Source organism: Heloderma suspectum, chromosome 1 (genome assembly GCF_057233095.1).
Source record: "Heloderma suspectum isolate Gila_16-S chromosome 1, 16-S_ref, whole genome shotgun sequence".
In the NCBI taxonomy this organism is placed as follows: domain Eukaryota; kingdom Metazoa; phylum Chordata; class Lepidosauria; order Squamata; family Helodermatidae; genus Heloderma; species Heloderma suspectum.
The window spans coordinates 161,620,332-161,646,810 of record NC_139458.1 but is presented as its reverse complement, the minus strand read 5'-3'; the positions used below and the strand labels follow the sequence as shown (position 1 = coordinate 161,646,810).

At 41.1% G+C, this 26,479-nt stretch overlaps 1 protein-coding gene across 1 annotated transcript in view; it reads left to right on the top strand.

Annotated features, from left to right (window-relative positions):
- Nucleotides 1–26,479, top strand: part of NCKAP5 (NCK associated protein 5) — a 904,891-nt gene that overhangs the window by 122,240 nt on the left and 756,172 nt on the right. Inside the window, exon 4 of the mRNA XM_084808715.1 lies at nt 7,916–8,032. Coding sequence (XP_084664841.1) covers nt 7,964–8,032 — 69 coding nt within the window. The 5' untranslated portion in view covers nt 7,916–7,963. The remainder of the gene's footprint in view (nt 1–7,915; nt 8,033–26,479) is intronic.

The following is a 26,479-nucleotide window of genomic DNA, read 5'->3' as shown; positions in this document are numbered from 1 at the left end:
CTGCACCTCCTCCTCCAAGTCATTAATAAAATTGTTGAAGAGCACTGGGCCCAGGACTGAGCCCTGTGGTACCCCACTCGTTACCTTTTCATCTTCCCCCTGGGAGTTTTCATCTCCCCCCTGGAATTAAAAGGTGGGGAAAGGCAGCACTGGATAAGATCTTGGAGAAAAGTACTCTCAGCGAAGCAGCAGGGGGGGCTGGATTCCGAGACTACCCTCCCAAAGCTTAATCATCGCAGAAAGCTGTTTTGAAACTCCTATCTAATAGGAGAAAACAGGCTGACATGTTCCATTGTAATATATGGAGTAAGAAATGTCAACAACATTCGAGGGATAGTTTAAGAAATATCAACAATATCTGAGAATATTTGAGGACCTGCAAGATTTGTTTGAAGAGATACATGGCTACAGTGAGGAGAAAGAAAGGAACTGCATCACCGTCCACTTCCCCCGTACCTCCCTTGGCAAAAGCTCCAAGAACCGAAGATATAGGGGAATTATTTACTCTGATAAAAACTTTATCTTTGCAATTTGCAGAGCAAGCTAAGAGGTTGGATTCAATTCAAAATTCCATCACTGCCCTGCAAGGGTCTGTGGATTTAATTAACACTTCTTGGCAAAAAATGGAGGTGAAGGTTAATGAGCTACAAAATAGGCTGACAACGAACGAAACTATGACACAAGCTTTTTTCAAAAATTTCTCTGTCAGAATTTCTCAAATGGAGGCCTTCACGTGCAGATCCAATGTACGTATTATTGGTATTAAAAATTTGCCTAGTGATGTAAATTTGCCTACCTTTGTAGACAAGCTTTTGCATGAGATACTCCCTGTGCCATCTGATTATTTACTTGATATTTAGCAGGCATATATCCTGCATTTGGCAAGAGAGGGTGGAAGTCTTTTTTGGAAACAAGATAAAGTTATGTTATTTCCAGATTACATCAAAGAGGTCGCTGATAAAAGAAGGCAATTCATCAAGGCGAAAAATCTGGCAAAACAAATGAACTTACAATATCACTTAAAATACCCTGCTACATTTTGCATTGTTTCTGAAGGTCAGATGAAGAAGTTCTTAAATCACGAAATGGCGGAGGCATGGCTGAACGTAAAAATGCATGAGATTTCTGTTCCAGCCCCATGAACTGGAATTTTTAAACAAGTTTTGTGGACTGTCTATGTTTAGTCTGCATGATTCAGGCTAGGCCAGAGATAACTGATTATGCATATATTCGTTTGCTTTCTTTCATTTTTCTTCTCTTTTTTATTTTTCTTTAAATCCTTGTTCTCTAAAATGGATATGATATGCTGTATTCAAATATATTGTTTGAGGGTGTATTGTGCACACTCATTTATATATCTAGTATAAAATATATTACTGATTGTTGTAAGGTTGTTTCCAAGCTTTATTATTATATAACATTGTAATTTCATCTTTTTAAAATTATTATTATCATTACTATAAGACTACTTAGTAAGATTTTTGGTTGGTTAAACTGTTAAGCTTTATTATTACTATTATGTTTTAACTTAAGGGCAATATATGGTTACTGGGAATGAATTGTAGGCCTGCTTCCTTGCTATAAGACTGATGATATGATATTGAAATGTAAGGTTGATTATTAAATTGTAATATTGCTAACGTTATAGGTATAGTTTTTAAAATAGAATGGGATCTGAAGCCCATGTGTATTGGAGTTTAAATTTAACCCTTTAAAAAAGAAAAAGAAAAAAAATCCTTTTTCTTTTCTTTTCTTTTCCTTTCTTCTCCTTTTCGTTATTGTTGTGTTCTCTTAAGAATATTGTATTCTTGGGAAATTGTAGTTATTGATCAGGTTGTTGGTATTGTTTATTTCATTTATAAAGACAAAAATAAATAAAAAGTATTTTTTTAAAAAAAGAAAGAAAATAAAAATATAAACCCTGCACTGATTTTTCTGACATTTGGCAGGTGTAATCCCCTTCTAGGGGGCTACTATGCCTGAAATTATCATCCAGTTCTAACCAAGAGAAAAAAGTTACAGTTTTTTTTCTAATTTCCCATAGTAGTCAACTGGAAGCATAAAGATGCATTTTTCCAAACATTGACTCAGGTTTGGTGCTGAGCTGAAGTGGTCCGACTACAAATCGGCCAGAGCAGAAATGAGATGTTTTCCAAAATGCTGAATCAGGGTCTGAGTTGAAGTGGGTTGGGGGGGGGGGTCAGTGCACACTTCTTATGTATGTATGTAATCTAGACACACATGCAAGCACACCGCATGCACACACATACATGCGCGCACACACACACACACACACATTAGACGTGCGCTTAGACTCGTGTGTATGTGTGTGTATATGCAAATTTGTGTTATGGGCCTGTGCCCCGGATCTTTTAAGAACCTAGCAACATCCCTGCCGCCCATTAACAGAAGGTCTCTGGGTGGTTTACAAGACGGAGCTTAAAACCATAAAATACAAAAGCATAGTAAAGCAAAATATAAAACCATAAGTTTAAAAGAGAATAAAACTTAAGTAGTAACCGAGATAATAGCCAGAAGCAGTGCAAAAGATCTAAAAACACACTAATGCGATTTTTAAAATTGAAGGGCTAAAAACCGGGGGGGGGGGGGAGATCTTCACCTAGCACCAAAAAGACCACAATGTAGGCACCAGCAAGCACTAGTGTGCCACCACTGAGAAGGCCATCTTTTCAGGAGCCACCTGCCTCACCTCAGTTGGCAGCAGCACCCAGAGATTCAGACTGAGATAGACACAAAGCGAGTTGGAAAGCTGGTTTTGGCTCTGTAAAAGCATCTTGGAGTTGCTGGCTAGGTCCCTAAAGAACTGATGTGGGAACAGTGGACTTTGGGTTTCTCTTTGGAGTACTGCTGTACTTCACCTATGCTCAACCTGTAAATTTGTACATAAACAAGAATATTACAAAATATTACAAAATGCCGTAAGTCTCCTGTGACCACTTTCCAAACCAAATCTGGGAAGGCCCTTCACCCCTTGGAGAATTGGACAATATGTAGCAATATAATGACAACGTGAAAAATTAGATAAGCCTTTTTCAGACATACATCCCACATTTATCTTCAAATTGCAACATCATGCCTACTTTTAATATTTTGGTTTTAGATCTGCTTCTCCTCTTTCTGTATGTCTTTCTCCTTTTCTTAAAAAATTGTAAATAAAATTGTGGTAGCATCACTTGTACAATCTACTGTTGGTATGAATTCAATCCAGTTGTGAGTTATAACCCACCCATTGAAGATCAATACATGTGACTGCATACATCATTTTACCATGAGTATATGTATCAAATGATGAAAAACAATAAAATATTCATTGGTTTGTTGCAGAAGTAGCCCTTTGGCTTTCAGAAATGTGCTCAGAAATCATAGTGCTGGAAATAAATCCTTAAAAGTCTTGCCTTGATAGTTTAGACCAACGGCCATATAGTCCAACATTCTCTTTCAGTCTGCAGCCAGCCAGAAACCTCTGGAAGCTCACAAGGTTGTAGTGTAAAGGTGGTGGTTCCCTGTTTGTCTCTAGCGCCTGCCATTGTCTCTAAACATGGAAGTTATTTGTGCTCTTGTAATATCAAGGTTGGAATACTGCAGTGCACTCTACTTGGGGTGGCCTTTGAAGACAGTCCAGAAGCACTAATTAGTTCAAAACGCAGCTGCAGGGCTGCTAAGAGGGACCAGAAGGTGGGATCACATTACACTTGTTTTGTCTCCCTGTTAACTTCTGGGCTCAATTCAAAGTGCTGGTGCTTAACTTTAAAGGCCTACATTAGTTAAGACTTTGGTATCTGCTGGACCATTTTCTCCCATATCACTCCACCAGTCCACTGAGATCTACATTTGAGGCTCTTCTCTGGGTGCCAACCAGCGAGAGAGCCTTCTTGGTGGTGGGGCCCTCCAGTGGCCTGCCTTCCCAAGGGAGGCTTGCCTGTTGCCTACTTTGCTGTTATTTTGGCCCTAAGTTAGGACCTTTTTATTTTCTCAGGCTTTTAAACATGGTTAACTTTAAAAGTTGCTAATTCTTTTAAGCTAGTGTGAGGTTTTGTTGGAGTTTCTATCCTGAACTGTTCTGTTCCATTGTTTTAGTGTGTAATATTTGCATTGATTGATTGATTGATTGGTTGATTGTATTTATGTATCTCTTTTCTGCCCACCAGGATGTCAGGATCGAGTCCCAGCCCTTTCATTTGTCTAACAGCTCCGATTCTGAGTCAGAGTTAGAACTGCTAGATCAAAGTCTGGGGGAGGGACCCTCCCTAGAGCGCCTAGGCACTCGGAGAGATTCCTTCAAAGGCCTTGACAAACAGATGGCCCAGGCTCAATCCCTGCCCCCTCCCTCCACTGTGGGAACTCAAGTTTCTGAGGAGGAAGAAGAGGGGCATGACTTGAGAGATGCTAGGGTGCATCGCAAAGCAAAGAGGGAAAAGTTAGGGGTAGGGTTCAGATGCTCCGCCAGGATAGCCACTCTTGGAAGCCAACGTAGGAGGAAGCCACCCTAAGAGAGGGGCATCACTGCAAAGCAAGCTTGGCCATGAGGTTCATACCCAAGCTGCCAGCAACTTCTCTACCTTCTGGTTTGTCTCCTTGGCTTAGAGAATGTTAATTAGTTCTTTAGAGCCTGGGGAAGTCTGAGAGTTTCCTTGAATCTACATTTGTAGAAAGGCTAGTCTCTAGCAAAATAAAGTGGTATTAGCCTGAAACTTTGTCTATTGTGGTGTTGATTGTGAAGGGAAAGGATTTCTAACACTGAGCTCACAAAGCAATGTGAGTTTATTGGATCCTACTGTACAACAACATAAATGCAAACAAACAAAAAATGGAACATTTGTTTAAAAACAGACCAGACACCACTTTAAAAGCCAAAAGCCTGGCAAAACAATGCAGTTTTTACTGCCTGTCTAAACTTTCAAAGGGTAGAGCCTCTGATGAAGGTCTCAAACTATGGGTGGGCTCATACGGGAAGAGATGGTCCTTCAGATATCCTGGCCCCAAGCTGTTTAGGGCTTTATAAGTAAGGATGGACGAAAGTCCCTTACCTGGTCCCGCAGCTTGCTTCGCGGTGGGGGGGAGGCGCTTCGGTTCTTCCCCCGAAGTTCAGGCTGGGGGGGGGAGGCGCCCCGCCTGGCCGAAATTCAGGCCGGGGGGGAGGCGCCCCATCCCTCGCCGCCGAAATTCAGGCCGGGGAGGAGCGCCCCATCTCCCCGGCCGCGAAATAAAAAAGTAAATGTAAAAAAATAACAACACACACACATGATAGGCTACGTAACGATTTACGTAGCCTATCACGGCTAGATTTCCAAAGTCAGCCGTGATAGGCTACGTAAATTGTTACGTAGCCTATCATGGGTGACTTTGGAAAAAAAAAAGGCGCGTATGCAAATGGCGGCGCCCATGGGCGCCGCCATTTGCGTTCCTTATTTGGGCCCAGGTAGTCTACGTAAAGATTTACGTGGACTACGGCGAAAATAAGGGCAACGCAAATAGCGTTGTCCTTATTTTCGCTGTAGTCTACGTAAATCTTTATGTAGACTACCCGGGCCCAAATAAGGAACGCAAATGGCGGCGCCCATGGGCGCCGCCATTTGAGTACACACTTTTTTTTTTCCCCCCAAAGTCACCCATGATAGGCTACGTAATGATTTACGTAGCCTATCACTGCTGACTTTGAAAATCTAGCCGTGATAGGCTACGTAAATCGTTACGTAGCCTATCACGTGTGTGTGTTGTTTTTTTACATTTACTTTGTAATGGTGGCGGTGGCCGGTCGGAAGACCGGCGGCCGCCCCCGCCGAAACGCTGCCGGGACCCGCCGCCGAGAGGGACATTCGCATGAGGTAAGTCCCATCCCGGGGGGGGGGGTGGCGGAGAATTTCACCGCCAATTTCGCGGGGCTGAATGTGTTGGCATTCGGTCTCCCCAAGATTCATGGAGAAATTCTCCGCCATCCCTATTTATAAGTCAAAACCAGCACCTTGGCTTGTGCTGTCACCTGGCCCTGCAGGAGCAACACTGGATCCAAGAGTACCCTGAAGTTGTGACCCTTGTCCTTAAGAGGGAGTGCAACCCCCTTCGTTATTTACAGTACATAGCGCATGTAATGATGTTTTAGACTAAGTGCCAGTGGGAAGTGGGTAAAGGGGATGCTATTAGATCCATTGTAATGACCTGGTTTATACAATTATTAATCAAATAAATGCCACTAGCTGGATACTTGTTTTTTGTTGTACTTTTTGTTTTTCCTCAACAATGTCAAATGTTGTTTCATATTAAATCAGCTTTGCTGAAAATAGATGGTGAGCTGCCCCAGGTTGTCTCTGCAGTCCATACTGAGAAACAGAACATACTGTGAATTATTTTTGATGTTGTTTTGCAAAGGATCTCAAGTCTTACAATATGCTACTGGATGCATTGATTTTGGGTTGTTTTATTTCATGAAGAAGCCACAGTTAAATGAAAAAGTTCACCCACACATCTTTTTCTGCAGCACTGCCTTCATAAGCAGTACTGCCATAGAACAATTTATACTAGTGTGTCTTATCTTGGATAAATTCCCAATAATTGAATGGACTAAGGAGTTGATAAATAACCTCAGGAACTTTTATCCAGCTTTATATGGTGATTGAAATATTGCACTATTAGATCTTATTGTCTATTCTAGTGCCATTTAGAAAGAATTACCATGTTCAGTGTTATTTTTCATGTCACATAAAAAAATCTGTTTTTTCTTAGCAAGAAAAAGGTGTGTAATCACACCAGCAGTTATACTTGTAGTGGACATAGCCATGCAAGCTCTTTTGCCCTAAGGCACTTTTGAATATCCTACTTTCCATTGTTGTCTTCCACATCCCAAACCATTGGGCAAGCTCACAAGAGTTGCTTTTTATTAAAAATGAATTCATACATTTACTTGAACTGGCGGAGATGTGCTTTTAACTAGTTGTGCAATGTCTGTGCTCATGTGAGCGCTGTAACATCAGAGAGGGAACTCATGGAAGCTCTCCAATTAGCTTCCATAAGCAAGGATTTTGAGTTTCAAAGCATCCTGTACAGTCACTCAAAAGTGCATTCATTGCAAGGGCGTGGCATTGTGGCAGCTGAATGCTTCACTTGAATTGAATCTTGAATTGACTGTATGAGTGTACAGAGGTTGGAGATGGAGCCTCCTGCCACAGTGACATGTCCCTTCGCATGTTCATTGAATGGATTGTATCCAGTGGAATTCTTCTACCAGAATGGACACGGCTGGCAGACAGAATTTCCCCTCCCCAAAGCAGCCCCCTGCACGCACCCCAAATCTGCTTCAGAGGATTGGGGGATCCTCCAGAGTGGATTTAGGGGGCATTTGGTGGGCTATAAAGGGAGGGAGAGGGAAACTCCTGTTGTGGAAGGAGCAGTCTGCTCATGTAACATTGGATTTTGCTCAATGACTGAACAAGACTCCTGTTCTTCAAGACCAGCATTCTTCCATGTTATTGATTCTCTTACTGCTCATGTTAGTGGATCACTTAAACAAGTATTTAAATGCACATAGCACCTGAATGTATGAACTGTTTGTAAATTGTCTGAAGAGCTTTACCTTCTCATCAGATAGGGAGGGAATGTCATTGCAGATTTTGTCTGCCCAGTGGGTTCTAAGTGTGCAAATGGCAACCGCCTAAGTTCAAAAACCCAAACTTTCTGATGATTGGCAAGTGTTCATGTTTTTTTTTAGAACTTGGAAACATACCACGGTGTGCAGTCTCAATATATTCTGTACCATTTTCAAGACTGAACAAACTCAAGCTGACTGGGAAAAATAGGGAAATTCCAAATTAACTTTATTGATATACAATTGGTATATCTTTCTTTGAATGAATGAAGTATTTTAATATGTATTTTAACTTTTCTCCCCCAATGGAAATAGGAAAAGCCTGGCATTTCTAATAGAGTATGAAGTGAAATATCTTCAGCCATGGACAAAAAGCAGCAACTAGTGAAAAAGGAGTTTGGGAAAAGATTCTCTTTGGACAGTAGTCTCATGGTGAGTACATTAATAGTTCTACACTTTTGGATGTCTTTTCAGCTGGTGTGCCTGGCTCTTTGGCTGAATCTACACATAGCAGTTATACTGTTATCGTACCGTTATCATAACTAGTGGTACATGACACCAATGGGCACCAGTAGTTATGATAACGGTATAACTACTATGTGTAGATTCAGCCTTTCACAGTTATGTCCCTTCATAGCATTGTTGTGACCCCTTGAATGCATGTTGAAAACAATGAGTTGGATCCAGACTTAGTCATTCTTTGGGTACACCCACTGAAATCAACAGATTTACTCTAAATATGACCAAGTCTGGATCTAACCTATTCTGTTGTCAAGATTGCAAGAGACATTTTATTAATAGCTAAATGTAACTAAATGTAACTATTAATTTAGCTAATGAATAGCTAAATGTAACTAAATGACTTTTTATTAATAGGTAAGTGTAACTAAATGTAACTGTTATGAAGTACACAGCCAACTGCAACTATGGATAGTTTTATAGGAGCATGATACCTTGCTGTTCTAGATCAGGAAAAAAATAGTGCTTTGTCCAATGGAATTTAATAGACCTGGGATGCCCTGAAATAAGGATGTCAGTTATGTAGATGTGTCAGTTTAATTAAAGAACATTGCTTCAAATAACTTGAAACTTGCAAGTCTATGGCTGTGTTCTATAGTCCACTTCGTACCAGGGATGGGGGAACCAGCAATTTTTGATCTCACCTAAATTCTCTGAAAATTACTTGAAAGCTCATTTTGGCTTGCTCCTCTTTTCAACCTGTCTTTTGAATGGAAAAAGTGTGCATTTTCAATGGGAATTTCTGAACATTTCTCAAAAAACACTCTTGCATTTGCATACAGGATTGTGTTCAGAACATGTTTGTGTGATTTGTGAACATAAACAAAATTCTCATATATCCCTACTTTGTACACTGTGGTTGGGTTCACACAATCATGGAGGGAAAATAAGTCATGGTGGCTTATATTTCCTCCCCACTCATGCCAGTCGCAAGCTGGTCATGAGCCACCTATGGTTTCAGGGTGGTTTACAAACCATCCTGAAACACTAGAACAAGCCATAGTTTCAGGGTGTTTTGTGAATGATCCCAGCCACCATCCTTCATGGATTCAGACATCACAACAACAACCCACACCCGGCAAGGGTAATTATGTTAATTAGGCAGCTCACAATCAGCACCCTAAAGTGCATACCTAAAAATGTGATGTCAGTATGATGAGCACACGCTTACAAGCATTTTATTATGCTTCACTGGAAGCCGGGACTGGCTGTTGTTTCCTGTTGAATGTACACTTAATAGCAAACCTGGTTTTGCTACTATTGTGTGAACTGACCCTGTAAACACTCTTGAACACAGTGAACGAAGATGGAACATAAAATCTTACTCTTTTAATATAAGTTACATAGATTTATATTCTTTGCTATAGTCCAGCAGATAGGTGAGACAACTGTGCCTTTGATGATAAAAGCATGAAATCTGACATGCTTTTAGACCATACTATATAGAATATTTTTTGCTATAGGGCCATCTCAGATTTGCCCTGTAACAAAATTGGCAGCCATTTTGAAATATGGCCACCAATCGCAGTTATGATTTCTCAGTTTTTGGAGAATCATGCATATTTTAGGGTTTATGAGAGCTGAATTCCTTGCATTATAACTTTAGAAGTGTACAAAAAGCCAAATGGGAGTTAAAAACAAAACAAAGTTAAGGTTCTGTAATAGAATATAGACCTATGTTGTTGTTTTTAAAGCTAGGCATCGGGAAAAAAACAACTTAAAGAACAGAATGATTGCTGTTTATTTCATGTAAATACAGTGTTGTCATTAGCAGGCCGCCCACACTAAATTATTTTTTTAAAGTCAAATACACTTGGATACTGTTGGACCCCTCCCCCCCACACATCTTATTGGTCAGTACAAAAGGTGCCACAAAGACAAAGAGCAGTAGATTGTAGAGCAGCCTTGTCACACCTGCAATATGCTCTACAGCCTTTCTTGCACGGAGCCAGTCCCAAGACATCTTGACAATTTACACAAAGCACATTGGTCCTGTTTGTAGTAATCACCTGTTAGTGTCAATGCCTACTAGAGCCATTGTCAACAAGGAGAACAGCTTAGTCCTGTTTTTGGGACTGGACTTGATGGCTCGACACATTTCTGAATACCTTTTCCCCTTTTGCTGCTTTCAGGCTTTCAGGCCTATACACATCCCAGATGATGTCTAATCTTGTTACATACTGACTGAACCTGTGATTTGATATACGGAAAGAAAACATCAGTGGCATAATCCTAGAATGTTTTTGTAAGCCTTGGTTGCAGCATGTTGACAATGGCAGCACCATCAAGAATGGTCACCTGCACTATAGGATTGGAGACATTTTCTTTCACAGGTGTGAGCTCATCCAAACAGTGCAAGAAATCAGACCTTGTTCCTGTTCTCAGACTCCCCATATTTGACAGTGCTGCAGGATAGGCTTGATTCTCATGGCAAAAGAAGTCATCTAGATCACCACTGTGTATCTGGGATGCACTGTAAAGTCTAGAGGAGAGCGAGCAGTCATTCTTTAGGGATATCAGTTGCACCTGTTTACTTGACTTTTCTCTGACTGGAGGATGGCTGAAGATTTGGAGGTTGTTCCATTTGACAGGAACTGTGATAGGTTTGTCTTGGTTGACAAGCCTCTCACTGTCATATGTTTCATGTTGGGCAACTCCAAGTTTCTCAGTCTTGAGTAGTGTGTCTGTCAATGCTGGATCTACAATGTTTCTACTGTCAAGTACAATAAGATGACAGGTGTTTTCACTAAATGGGTTTCCCATATCTTCTGTAGCTTGAGTGAGAGACTTGGTGATGCTCATCTGTGTCCCACCTCTTATTGCTTGAATTCTCACATTCTTCAGTTAAGTGGGCCATCTCGGGACCAGACACCACCCATTGATGCAGAGCTGCTGGGTTTTCTGTTAGGCCTACAGCCCCACCATCACCTTTTGCAGATGCATTAGTCTGCTCGTGGGCCTGGGGCCTATCTATATGTGGCTTTTACTCTGGTTCTACTCCACCCCCACGTCGATCATGTCAGATGACATATGCTGCTCTCCATAGCTAGCGTGGGATTTCTTGCCCTAAATCCGTGTTTTTTTCAAACTCATTTTGTGTTGGATTTTCCTGTCACAGCAGCTTCAGTGCCATTCTGAAGTCTGTGTGACCTCAGCTGTCTTCGGTGTGGGCTGGTGGAAGCGGCGCTGATTGGCAGTAGGGAAAGTTGCATGAGACAGGGGCAGGGGGAGAGCAGAGAGGTAAAGGTGTCTACCTGGAAGAAACTGCGCTGTTGTGAAAGTGGGCTCAGGCGCTACCTCTCACTTTAAATATTGATTGAGCATGGGAGTGGGTTGGGGGTGGGGGAGCCAGCCCTGCTGTTCTGAAACTGTTCAGCTGTGAATGAGCACAGCTAAGAAATGGTGGACACCTGTTGATTCGAAGCTTCATAGCTAAGAAAGGGTGGATGCCAGGGTGGATAATTTTCATGAATTTGTACTTAGAAGCCCTTTATTGAGCCCTTGTGGGAGAGGGGAAGCCTGTGGATTGGGCAGTTAATATACATCAAAGACATTTGCTCTCCCTCCTCGCTGGCTTCGCACACTCTGCTCTCAGAGCCTCTTGCACTCCCACTCATTCTGCTCAGTCTCGGGGCGGGGGCAGCTGCCTGCCTGCCTGATAAATGTGTGTGTATGTGGCGTATATGGGGTTTTTCATGAACATCTACTTGTAAGCAAGTCCTCCATTGCACTGCGATGAACATGCAAGGGAGGGAGGGAGGGGGAGCAAACCTGCGCTCATTGGCTGCCATGCACCTACGCACTTGATGATGTCCATTTCTACTCTTCCACCCCACCCCAACTAATGCAGCTTCAGTTCCCATTTGCTCTGCAAAAGCGGAGGAATATAACACTGTGTGTACCATGGAAAGAGCTCATTTGTTTCTGAGAAAATGCAGATTTTGACCAAATTGCTTCACAAAGCATTTCCATGTAGATTGGCCCCTGGTAAATGACAATAGCAGAGAAGGCATGTTTTTACTTTTTTGTGACAAATTTCCCTTTCATGAATTCTTCATAGATGTTACAATGGTGGTCTTTAAGTGAAACCATATCATGTAAGTGGGCAGGGATCCATCTTGCATAGTGGGTATGATCCAAAGCAAAGAACCAGGGAACAAACTTGGACAGGGCCTCAATACAGAGCTGGAAGTCTCCCTCTCTTATCACTCTCACATAAGTCATCAAGACTCCAACTGTAGAATAATCTAGCAGAATCAGAACTAGGGACATACATTACTTCTTTCATTATACAGTCTTCCAGGAACAAGAAGTGGCCATTGCCTTCTAAGTCCTGGCTGTCCTCATTATAGGCCTGCTGGAGAAGTACATAGAGACTACTGACTGTGATTTGATGAGCCCTACAAGTGTGTGTCACATGGAATGCTTGTATAAATGAATCAGCTTTTCCTGCTGTGGTAACATCAGCCTGAACAAGCGCTCCAGTCCACCCACTTTCATCCAGAAGATCTCAATATGGAGCCCAGAAAACATTACAAATTAGAAACAATTATTTATAATGTTATAACGTTATAAATAAGGTTATATGATTTTTCTTAACTCCATTTCGCATGTGCATGTGCGTATGTGTGTGCGTTCCTGTACTTGTGTGTATGAGTGTGTATGATGGAGGTCTGCACAGGTATTTACACACCAGATTCAAACAAAATCACATTCATTTTGACCCACAGAGCATCAAACATACAGTAGGGCAGTTTCTCAGGAAATGTTTCTCAGGAGGCCATTTTGAAAAACATCTGCCATTGCTGTTAGGAGGGAAATCTGCAATGACCCTATAGCCTAAAATCATCCTAAGAATATGTCCTACCTGTGCCCCAAGTCTCATGCTTTTATAATCAAAGGTACAATTTGGCCAAATATTGCACCTATCTGCTGGGCTCTTAGTGTTTTACTTCCCTAATAGTCAAAATAACTTGGACTACTTTGCACACTACATGTTTAGAAGTTGTACACCTAAGTTCTACCTGTGAATGTGACAAACAAATGTCATGGAACTATGGATGGCTGCAGCTGTCTATTGAGCATTAATTTAGAATCATAGAATAGTAGGGTTGGAAGGGGCCTATAAGATCAACAAGTCCAACCCCCTGCTCAGTGCAGGAATCCAAGTCAAAGCATCCCTGATAAGTGGCTGTCTAGCTTCATCTTGAATGCCTCCAGTGTGGGAGAGCCCACTACCACCCTAGGTAATTGGTTCCATTGCCGTATTGCTCTAACAGTCAGGACATTTTTCCTGATGCTCAGCCGGAATCCGGTTTTCAGTAACTTGAGCCCGTTATTCTGTGTCCTACATTCTGGGATGATTAAGAAGAGATTCTGGCCTTCCTCAATGTGACAACCTTTCAAGTACTTGAGGAGTACTATCTCCCCTCAGTCTTTTCTTCTCAAGGATAAACATGCCCAGTTCTTTCAGTCTCCCCTCATAGGACTTTGTTTCCAGTCTCTTGATCATCTTCGTTGCCCTCCTCTGAACCCTCTCCAGTTTGTCTGCATCCTTCTTAAAGTGCGGTGCCCAGAACTGGACACAGTACTCCAGGTGAGGCCTAACCAGTGCTAAGTAGAGGGGAACTAGTACTTCCCAGGATTTGGAAGCTATTCTTCTATTAATGCAGCCCAAAATGGCATTTGCCTTTTCTGCAGCCACATCACATTGTTGGCTCATATTCAGGTTGTGATCTACAACAATTCCAAGATCCTTCTTGCTTGTACTGTTGTTGAGCCACGTATTTCCCATTTTGAAACTGTGCCTTTGGTTTCCTTTTCCTAGGTTCAGTACTTGGCATTTATCCCTATTAAATGCCATTCTGTTGTTTTCTGCCCAGCATTCCAGCCTATCAAGATCACTTTGAATTCTGTTTCTGTCTTCCAGGGTATTAGCTAGCCCACCCAATTTTGTGTCTTCTGCAAATTTGATAAGCATTTAGGGATGGCGGAGAATTCCGCCACGGATTTCAGTGAGGCCGAATGCACTAGCATTTGGCCCCCCGAAATCTGTGGCGGAAAGGCCTGCCGCCCCCTCGCGGAATTCCCCCCAGGACGAGACTTACCTGGGGCAGATGTTCTGGATGGCGGCGGCTCCAGCGGCGGCTTCGGTGGTGGCAGTGGCTGGTCTTTCGACTGGCTGCTGCGGCCGCCATTTGCATTCTGGTCTTTGCCTTAATAGGCTATGTAAGTCTTTACGTAGCCTATCACGGCAAGCCAATAAAAAACAAAAAAACAAAATGGCATACGCAAATGGCAGCGGCTACGGCGGCTGCCATTTGTGTTCCTTATTTTTCGCCGTTTTAGTCTACGTAAATATTTACGTAGGTAAGTCACTTTTGTACATCTCTCTAAGCATTCTGTGCACTTCCTCATCCAAGTCATTAAAAAAAAATTTAAAAAAATGTTGAAGAGCACTGGGCCCAGGACTGAGCTCTGCGATACCCCACTCATTTACAGCATGTCCGCAGTCCACAAGGGAGATTGCCTGATCAAAAAATGAGATCAGATTTCTCTGGCAGGATTTGTTCTTGACAAATCCATATTGGCTTGGAGTAATCACTGCATTATTTTCAAGGTGCTTACAGATTGATTGCTGTATAATCTGCTCCAGAATTTTCCCAGGGACTGATGTCAGACTGACTGGTCCCCAGGTTCCTCTTTTCTGCCCCTTTTGAGGATAGGGACAACATTAGCCCTCCAGTCATCTGGCACTTCCCCTGTCCTTCATGATTTCTCAAAGAGAATAGACAGCGGTTCTGAGAGTTCTTCTGCCAGTTCCTTTATGACTCTAGGATGCAGTTCATCTGGCCCTGGAGATTTGAACTCATTCAAAGTAATTAGGTGTTCCTTGATCTTATGCCTATCAATCTCAAGCTGCAATCCTGCCCCTTCAACCTGTACTTCACCTTTGCCTGGTGGCTCATAGACTCTCTTTTGGGAGAAGACTGAGCCAAAGTAGGAATTGAGCACTTCTGCCTTTTCTTTGTCATCTGTTATCATTTTGCCATCCTTATTCAATAGTTGAACCACCATTTCTTTCCTCTCTCTTTTACTATGGATGTATCTGAAGAAAGCCTTTTTGTTGCTTTTAGCATCCCTCGCTAATCTCAGCTCATTCTCAGCTTTAGCCTTCCTGATGACATCCCTGCAATTCTGTGCTACCTGCCTGTACTCTTCCTTTGTTGCTTGGCACTTCCTATATGTGTCCTTGTTTGTTTTCAGGTTATCTCTAAGCTTTTTCTGAAGCCACATTGGCTTATTCTGTTGTCTTCCGCCTTTTTTCGTGTTGGAATTGTTTGCAATTGTGCCTTGAGAATTTCCTTTTTTAAAAGCTCCCACCCATCCTGGACTCCTTTTCTCGTTAGAGTCGCTTGTCATGGGACCTTACTGATCATTGTTCTGAGTTTATTAAAATCGGCTTTCCTAAAATCCAGGGTACGCATTTGGCTACACTGGGCTTTTGCTTGGTGGCAGTTCTTTTGTGTACAGTAAATGCATGGAGGTTTGACTTAATGGCCTCTGGTATTATGTCAGTACTATAGTTCTGTGATTATTAAGCACTGAAACTTCCTTGTTCACTATCTATGTGAAGCATATTTGAGGTATGCCTTGGACAACAAGCATATACATGTTGCCATAATATCACTTTAAAGAGACATCACTTTGCACATAATCATATACTAATATTACTCAACCCTGCCAAACACTGAAGTGAACAGAGAAGCTTCCTCTGAAGTTGTTGTCAACACTTCCCATTTTTAGGGGTTTTCCACACACAGAAATTGCAAGGTTTGTGGAATGGAGGAGAGTACATCAGGACCCACTCAATCCTTTGAAAGTGAGTTTAAATTTATGAACATGCTCTTAATACTTTGGTAAAAGAATACAACATTCTTTTTCAATCATGTCATGGCAGTGTTTTTTGGAAGAGTTTTCACAGAGTAGAGGTGGAACTGAATCAGTGCTCCTGAGAATTACAGCATGCTCTAAAACTTTCCCTGCTCTATGTAATGGCTCTAATATGTGTTTATGCATAATGCTTGAATGTATTTCGTCAACAGAGTAAGGTCCACTGAAATAGATGGGAGGCATTTGTAAATTGGTTTGGAGGGGAGAGATGATATAAGGAAGCGCCCAACCCCCAAAGCCCAGGTAGCCCCCTTCAGGCCAAATCCACATATGTGAGGCTGATGCCTGGTTCTACTTTCAGCAAATGGAAGAATGGATCTCTTTTTCAGTGAAATTAAGTTCCCAGGGTTGATGTTTCAGGAGGTTGTTGACATGCTCAGTAACTACCCTTCAAATACAAATATAGGGAGGTTGGTATGAGATTTCTGTGGATGGTGAAATCAGCTGAACTGGGAAAGAATGCAAAGTGGAGATAAAAAATCAAAGATACCTCCCCTTTCTGGGTCAGTAATGGAGCAGTTACAGTTGGAGATATAAAAGGAGAGCCTTATGTCTTGTAAAATCAAGGAATGTTCCCATCTTTCCCTGTGCCCTCAACAGCAGATTCTCTTTAGTCAAAGCTAAATAATCGATCAACACCAGCATAGCGAGTCGTGTGATCTCACAGTAGTGTTGGATTTTGGAGACATTTAGGGTTGGCTGGTACCTTTAAAAAATAATAACGGGGGGGCTGTGGTTTTAAAACAGTGTTTCAAAGAGAGAAATACATGGGTGATGCTTTCCCTTCAGTTCATCTCCATACTTGGATATTAACAAAAAAACATAAGAAGAGCCATGCTGGATCAGACCAAGGGTCCATCTAGTCCAGCATTTTGTTCACATAGTGGCTGACCAGCTATTGATGGGAAACCCACTCCCACCCATTTTCCCCAGCAACTGGTGTACATAGGCTTACTGCCTCTGATACTGGAGGTAGCATAGAGCCATCAGGACTAGTATCTATTCATAGCTTGTTGTTGTTGAATGTATGCCTATCATGCAGCTGATCTTAAAATCTGTGGAGTCCAGACAGAAAAGGTAGCAACACTACAACATGCCATTCCAATCATGCTGGGTATATGGGGGAAAACTTCCCGGTCAGATTTCTGCCCAGCCTTAGCTGTTATCCCAAGGCAGGGGAGAAAGGAACAGATTTGGTGGCAGCATGCCTAGTAAGGCTGTACACAGGAGAATCATGTGTGGGAGAAAGTTTTCTAGAATGTTGAAAGAGGTATGTCCACCTGCCCTTTTACTTGTCACTGTCCTGCTGCTGCATGCAAACCACCACCATGTTTACAGCATTAATGGGTCTAGTTATACTAGTGCACAGGACCATCCCAATACATTTGCTGCCTCAGGGGAAGGGGAAGAGGACATACACACACCTATTTCACAGGCAGAAGCTGATTAAATGATGATTTAAATGATGATTACAGACTGGCAGTTCTATCTTACTTCAACACTGGTGATGGGACACCTCTATTGCACCTGAGGGCAACACACTAGTTTAGGTGGAGGGCAGGCCAGGTGGCCCACACAGCACAGTATTCCAACACCTCATCACTACTCCCCCCCCACATCTGTTGCATGAGGCAAAGACTTCACTCAGCTAGTGCAGGATTAGCCTGAGCAGATGAATCCTGAGTTCTCTCAGTGGTTCCCAACCTTCAGTCCCCAGATGGAACAGCACTACAACTTCCACCATACCCAGCCACCATACCCAGTGGTCAGGGTGATGGGAGTTGTAGTCCAACATCAGTTAGGGACCCAAGGTTAGGAACCTCTCTCATTCCCCTTCTGTACTGAACAGAAAGCCTTTGCCAATGTGTCTGATATGAGGCATGCACTGTATTTAAAATAAGGACAACAAAACTGGTATTTGGAATGTACAGAAATGTATTTCTGTCTCTAAACTTATGGAAAAAAGCATGACATCATAAAGTCTGGCTCCATATATTATTTTAGAACACGAGTCTAGATCCCAAATCAGAATGCAGTTTTATTAAAAATAGCCTCATAACTTGTAAGAGAAAGAGACACATATATAACAATTGCATCAACGTTTGGTAGCACTATGAATTAGAACTTGGAAATGAAACTTTTTTGATAGATAATTAACTTTGATAATGTATATTTCTTATATCTTGTAGATAATGAATATGCATTTTAAAGTTTTAAGTGGTAGGTATAATCAAAACTCATTTTTAATGTTTTCATTTGTTATACTAGAATAACACTTAGTAACATAGGTATAAAGGGTTTTATTTTTTAAAAAAGTGTTAGGAATGTTTAAATGATGATTACAGTTTCTTTGTTTGATTTGTGCATGAGGGAAATCGGTGTTGTGGCTATTAAAACAGCTATCTGAAAGGGTTTTAAGCTTTCTTCAAACACATTCTTTTAAAAAATCCTTCCATAACCACGTACGAAGTAGAAAAACCATTAGACAATATCATGATCACTGTGAGGAAATTCTACACACTCTAACTATGGTGCTACCTCTGAAAATAATAAAAGGCCCACCAGAAACTGAGGCCTTTGCCTGACCTAAAACTGTTCAGTTGTCTCCAGGACAGTTTTTGATCAGAAAAAGTCAGCACTTCAAGCTGTGCTCTTTATTTACAAGAATTATTCCCAGGCTGGCTTGGGAATTGCCTTTGATTGACACTTGCAGCTGTGATGGCATTTAGCTGCGCAGCCTTCTTGAGCATGTTTCATCTTTACAAGTAACTAGCCTTTATAAAGTAGAAGTTTTAAGCCGTTTTTAAATGGGAGGCTTTCAATTTTCAAAAGGAGAGTGCAGTGAATTGTTTCTTAGGAGGCTGATTGCCTGTGCTCTCACCTTTCCAAAGCTTAGTCACATACCACTGTGATTTGCAATTGGATTAGTCTTAACAAGTGAGGTACCTGTGAAATTTCCTACTCACAGTTGGAGGAATTGAATGGCTGGTGAAGTACTTCCTCACACCAGAACATTTCTGCCCTGTTCCTGCCCCTCGCCACACTTTCCTGTTCAACCCAGATCTATTTACCCTAATATCATCAGAGATGCCTGGCTCACCATAGTGGTTATCTTAAGTCTGCTCCCAATGTTAAGAGCTGGACATCATCCCTTTTTCTCGAGGGTCATAGACTAGTCCAGTCTTCTCTAACCTGATGTTCTCCTGATGTTTTGGACTTTGACTTCCAGTAGCCCATAGTCTAAAAACTTGAGGGCACCAGATTGGGGAAGGCTGCTGTAGTTTCATTCATAGATCAGCTCCATTCTGAAAGTGAATAGAGATGGGCATCTGCCAACTTCCAGATGGGTCAGTATGTTTGTCTGTGTGTTTGTCTCTTTGCCCATTGCCACTGGCCACTTGCTTGTGCTTTCCCTCTGGGCCTAATCTGCATCACTGCTCCGTGGAAGAATGCAAGACAAGTAGAAAATACTGCTCCATCTCCTCCCTCTTGTTTGGACGCATGGCACAGGCAGGGGGAGCAGGCAGCAACAGTGAGGAGAGGGAGCTGCACAGCCAGCGGGCTCTGGGGGTTGGCAGTTGTACCATGCTATGGTGTGGGCCTTGGCAGATGCCCAACAATGCTGACATCAGGTCTAAATATTATATCTTGACAGCCTTTAGTAATAGTCATTTCAAAAAACAGTAGCATAGGGTCAAATCTGTGGTCTTCAAGATTCTGTAAGAACTTTAGATAAATATTATGCTTGCAACTAATTTTATTACCCACTAATAATGTTTGCAGATTTGCAAGCCAAGGTAACAGTGAGGTTCTGTTCTCCAAGCTATAAGGTGATCTTTCCTAAAGATGGGAAAGTATGTGCCCTTTCCCAATAATTGCTCTAGCACAGTTGAACTCAAGGCAAAATGAATGTGCAATTTCCACAGTGGTGGAAAATATGGACCCTCAGCAGGCAGAGCTACCCTGTTAAGCTAACAACAGCCAGACCCAAGCTGGTGTGATCCATAATCTATTGGGAAGAAACAGAATAGAAAACTATGTATTTAAATCAGGATTGCTTAACATTTAATAAACTATTTAACCTTTTCCCTGAATTGCTTTGTCAATATTATCATCCTTATGAATCAGCCTTTAAGCTTTGGTCTTGAAGCATTTATTCATCATACCGTAAAATCTCAGTTAAGAACACCCTTGGAATAAGAAATGATTTTTTACTTTGGCATGTTTGTGCATCTGGATGTTTCTCCTCTGGCTAGTCAATCAAACTCATCTCCCTCTACTACTTGATTACTGATAGGGTGAAAATTCAACCACCTCCCCACCCAGTATATCATGAGTAATAGAACAAAGTGAAGAGATTCAGGGTTTAGTAAGGGAACAGGAAGTGCTGGGACAGGAAGTCGGGAGTGGGCAGTTTCTGCAGTGGGCCTACCTGTACTGGTTGAGCACACTGAATAAAGGCCTTTCCTTTAATCTTATAAGGCCTTTCCTTATATCTGAATAAAGGCCTTTCCTTTAAGCTAAGGTTTGCCAGTGACTTATGCTAACGAAACTCCCAGCAGTCACCTCATTACTGAGTAACCCTGCACAGCATGAATGGGCTACTGATGCAGTAGTAAAGGAGACTTCAGAAATATATGAAGTAGCTAACTTTGTATCATTTGAAAATCATTTTGAGATCATGGATTTATTCTAAAATAATCTTATTCTGATACTATTTATCCTCAAATAAATATGAACATTTATATACATTCTCGAACCATTATGATGGTCTCAGGACAAGTTCACCCTGTGGCCTGGTGTCTCCCAACCCCATGCAATGGGCTTTGGAGTGCGAGCCTCAGATTTACATGCTGCCCCACCAGAACTGCCGCTTGTTTTGCAGGGATGAGGAAAGTTGCATTTATAGAAGTTGCATCTTCTGTACAATTCATAAAGGTATAGGAGATCTTTTTTCCTTTGTATCTCATTACTCTTCCTATAAAATACTCTGTTACAGTGACTGGGGAGTCCAAGAAGTATACCTCTGCTTCACTGTGTAAACTGGCCTTAGGAAGTTATGAACACCTCTTTTCCTTGGCTTCTTGTTTCCACTTTATCACTGCTATAGTCTTTCCAAAACCAGAAATGTTTCAGTTTTTCAGTGCAATATTCTTTCAGAAACCAGGACTCTCAGAGGAACATATTATTATTCTGTGGAACATATATTATTCTGTGGAACATATAAGTTAAATTGCAATATTTAAATGCTATAAATATTACAATGGCATAGGCAATTTACTTTGTATTGAACATGGAGGAAGAGAATTTTTAAAAAATTGATTCAGTATCATGTCATATACTTTGGTTCTTAACACCATCTTTTTCATTCTGCCAGGTTTGCAAGCTGATAAATGTGCCTGCCACATTACATAAAATATAGAGTCCTACAGCCATTTAAGCACAGTCCGCTTAGCTTTGAACTCATATGTCTGATTTTAATTCATAGATAATAAAGCAACAGAAACAACAAAAAAGCCTGGAAGGAAGACTCTTAAAAAAAACCCCAAACCCTTTAAAATATTGTTTTGAAGACCCAATCAATTATGAGAAAAATTATGCTCTCTGAGCCAGTTCTGGTTTGTTTAGAGAAGTTGTTTCAATTATACTGGAACTGGAAAACTATGAACTGGAGGGCCACCTAAAATTATTAAATCCATATTAACACGTGTGGTGATACTTACAGACTCACCACCTGAGCTTCCCTGCCAGGGACGCCAACCAAGAGTGAGCTCTTGCAAATAGTATTGGGTTAAAGTCATGAGATTTTACATAATACCCCTCTTTCACTTTAGGTACTGAACTTTTAAAGCACTGCCGCCACTATGCTTTCTAGCTTTTCCTCTGTAGTAAAAAAGAAACATGGGAGTTTTCCAGTTCCAATGACATTTTTAAAGACAAGGAAAAGTACTTCACAAGTTGCACTTTCATAATTCTTCTCTAAGGCTATGGCCCAATTTAAACACGAGACAGCTGTAAAAAGCACTCAGGGTTCTATCCAGTGGTTTTGTTCCACCAGCAGGAGGGAACAGGCTTCCCCTCTCCACCCCCCACTCCCCAATATCCTCTGGAGGGTTCAGGGACCTTCCAGAGCAGATTTGCAGCACTCAAGGGGCTTCAGAAGAGAGGATGGGGAAGCCCATGTGTACGAGTGGACCTCCACTCACTCATACAAAGATTGGATCCATCTCTTAAACATGTAAGGCTAGGTAGGTCATGATGTGTATTTCACATCAGATAATTGCATTGTAGAGTCACTGTGGTGTAGTGGTTAGAGTGTTGGAATGAGACTTGGGAGAACTGGATTCTAGTCTCCATTTGGCTCACTGGGTGACTGGTTCAATCACTGACTCTCAGCCTAACCTACTTCACAGGGTTGTCATGAGGATAAAATTGAGAGGAGGAGGATTGTGTAAGCCACCTTGGGTTCCTTGCAAGAGGGAGAAAGGTGGATATAAATGTAAAAATAAATAAAATAATGCATAAATAAATTGTATTATTTGTGCTGCTGACATCACTCTGCATCTAGTGTAGACCATGGTCTCCAAATAGCACTAGGATGCTACACATCAGTTCAGTTCATTTTATTGTACAGTCACAGAGCCATTAAAACATACAAAAATAAATTATAATTATTAAGAACCAAAACATTATCATTAATTCACAACGAGTGGAAAAATAGAAGCGTAATCATTAAAACATACACATATTTAAAATATATAGACATAATTAAAATCCAGTGTGATACAAAAGATAAATACATGGAATACGAGTTACAAATAAGACAGAGAAATCATCTTCTAAGACCTTTGGATGGAGAAGAGGAACTTGGCCACTAACTCTGCCATTGACTTGTTTGTATAAGCCAAGAAATATTCCAAATACCGTTCTGATGTCCTTCCGGAGCATTTCCTCATAATAGGGCAAAGTAGTCTATTACACTCCTCTCTATGAAGTCTACATTTTTTAAAAAAATGACTTAACATTTCAACTACTTCATGTCCGCAGGTACATAAACGATCCTCATATGGGACACCCTGGTAGCATCCTTCCATTATTGCAGAATGGAGACAATCTTGCCCTAGGGAAGTCATGGTGGTACTTGAGGATAATGAAATTATTCAGCTAACTGGCAAAGAATTCAAAAGTTAAACCAAAATGTACTGGAGAGCAAGAACTGAGGGCATTTGGTATAGAGTACTGAAAATCTAAAATAGATTTTAAAGCAGAATAATCTTGAAAGCATAGGAAATCCATAGAAAGGCCTAATAAATGCAGTTTAATAGCAAAACCTGTAAACCATGAACTGGTAAAGACATCTTTTTATAAAAGATAGAGATAACCTAAATATGGGTCAGCATTAGGGATGTGCGAAAGTCACTTACCTTTTCGAAGGGGGTGATTTGCGGTGGGGGGGAGGAGCTCTGCGCCCCCCCCAAATCCTAACCTGGCCGGCTCCACTCCGTGGCAACTCTGCGGAGCCACCGGCGAGGTGCATTCGCAGGCGTGCGGAGCCTGCAGACGCAAATGGCCGCCACGGCAGCCACCATTTGAGTTCCTGTTTTTTGCCATGATAGGCTACGTAAATATTTACGTAGCCTATCATGGCAAAAAACAGGAACGCAAATGGCGTAAATATTTACATAGCCCATTACGTCCTCAGCAGGGACGCAAATGGCATCCCTGCATTAGCCGTGATAGGCTATGTAAGTATTTACGTAGCCTATCATGGCAAAAATGGGGAAGCGAATGGAAGTCACGGCCACAGCGCCATTCGCAAAGCAGCGCGAACGGCACCAGGTAAGTGCTCCATTTCGCGCGCTTTTTGCGGAGTGGTGGGGTGGGGGGCTTTGTTCCACCACGGATTTCGGGGGGCCAAATGCACTGGCATTCGGCCTCACTGAGATCCGTGGTGGAATTCTCTGACATCCCTAGTCAGCATAAACAACATATAGCCAATATCGAAAGGCAAGGGAGAAAGCCTTGCATGCTACAGATGCAAGCCCAGCCTCCAGCTGTAGACCAGCAGATGACACGCATCTAGGCATTCCAAAAAGCAAGTCCAAGAAGTTTGAAAGAACACTCTCAATAGTTGAATTAAATCCCTGAATCCATATTGGTGCACTATACAACAATTGGCACAAAATTTTGGCCTTGACTACTTGTAAAGCAGCAGGAATACATTGTGCCTCCTTTGTATATAAAAATTGATGTACTACCTTAATAGTATTCTGAGCTACCTGGACTGCAGACCGTCTATGGATGGCTCAAGAGAGTGTAGAAAAAAACACAATACCCAAATATCTGAACTTATTGACTTTCTCTATATTCTTTCCATCTATTATCCACTTGTTTGTTGCTCTGCATCTAGAAAAAAAACACAATCTTTGTTTTGCTAAAATTAATTGTCAACAGATTATCCTCACAATAAGTCATAAAGACATGTAATAAACATTCGAAGCCTATTTTAGACAATGACATAAGGACGGCATCATCCACATACAACAGTAGTGGGACTGATGTTACAGATCAACATTTTAGTGAATAATGTACAACAAATTCAGACAATCAGTCTTACCTAGGGATGCCTGGACCAGTCTATTTCCAGTCCACAGCAATTTCACATGTGTTCATTCATAAGTCCATTCCAGCCTGTTTCTATATTAATGTGTGATTGAAGAAGAAAAAATTGCATGACATTTTCTATATTAAAAACATATTTAAATATGTATTTTGAAAATGCATATTTTCTCATAAGATATGCATTTATAAATATATTTTATTTAATGTACATATTAAAATATGTTTTAAACATATTAAACCATATTTTATCCTAAGATATGCTTTTAAAAATGTGTATCGGTGTGTTTTTTGAGCCAAGAATTGCATTGGAAAATTTGGAGAAGAGTGAAATCCAAAGGATAATTACGTTCCAATCTGCACATTAATCTGGGAAAAGTGGATCCAGTCAATTCACATTAGAATTAGCAAGATCACGCTTTTTAGATCTTAGCATTGATGTTGATTTTACCTTGTTTTTATTCTGTAGCTGTTTTTATTTTATTGTAGTTTTTATGTTATGTTTTGTTATATAATCTTTTTAGTTCTACTTTGTAAACTGCCCAGAAAGCTTCAGCTATTGGGGAGCATAGAAATGTAATAAACAAATAAAATAAAGATTGAATTCCTCAAGTGTCTCTACTCATACCAGGGAGAATGAGGGGACCACCTGTTTCACAAACCATTCTGAAGAATGAAGATGTAGGTGAGATTTACTTTTCTGCCTCTACTGAGAGAAGAACCGGCATTAATTTCCACTGTTGTTGGCAAAATGGATGCTAAATCAGGTTTTAATGCTGACTCTAAACTGAACTTCCATGTTGCAATAAGCTTGTTTCACAACCACAGGACTAATTAAATATTCAGTTTGAGCAGTATACTTTGCCTTAGAAATAATAAAATAAAAATGACAGGCTTTTACATGTTTGATGTTTCTGAAACAAAAATAACTCCCTCCCCATCAAGCACTCCTGACAAGCACCCTTTACAAGTTAGATACTGTTACAGCTCATTAGTGTATGTGACTTTGAACTAAGCTTATAAATTGTTCCCACCTGAGCTCTTTTACCCCAAAAGTCTGTGTATTGCCTTTAGCTCTTCCTATTGGAACTTTTAGATTGCTACAGCCTTGTGCTGAGTGCAATGCTATCACCTTTCCATATTCATCATAAACTTACTTTAATGGAACCTCTTTCTATGAAGTGCTTAGTAGTAGACATGCTTCCAAACAGTGTTACTGGGATGGGATTAAGTTGTATCAGTATTCTTGGAGGTAAGAAGATGCATAGTTTTAAGAAACAGAACAAAATGGCATCCAATTTGGAGGTACAAAGTAAAGGAAGTATGGCTAGAAGAAACCTGCTGAATAAAATATTTAGTATTGTATTATTTATTTACTATTTATTATTGTTTGTAATCCGCCCAGGGAACATTAGTTATTGGGTGAGTTAGAAATGTAATAAATAAAAATGAATAATAAATATATTTATTTGTGATTCTCTGATCTGTCTTTTACTGTTGCTCTAGGAGCAAATTTGGAAAGTCTCTACAAGTAAAGATCATGTTTTGGGGAAGGGCTGTAGTTCAGTGGTAGAGCATATGCTTTGCATGCAGAAGCTCCTGGTTCAGTTCCGTCCATCTCCACATAGGGCTGGGAAAGGCTCCTGTCTGAAACCTTGGAGAGCAGCTGCCAATTCATGTAGACAATACAGAGCTAGCTGGACCAATGGTCTTACTCAGTATGCAGCAGCTTCTTAGGCTCCTAGAGTACAATCTTCATGCCAAATCTAAACTAACATTTATTACTAA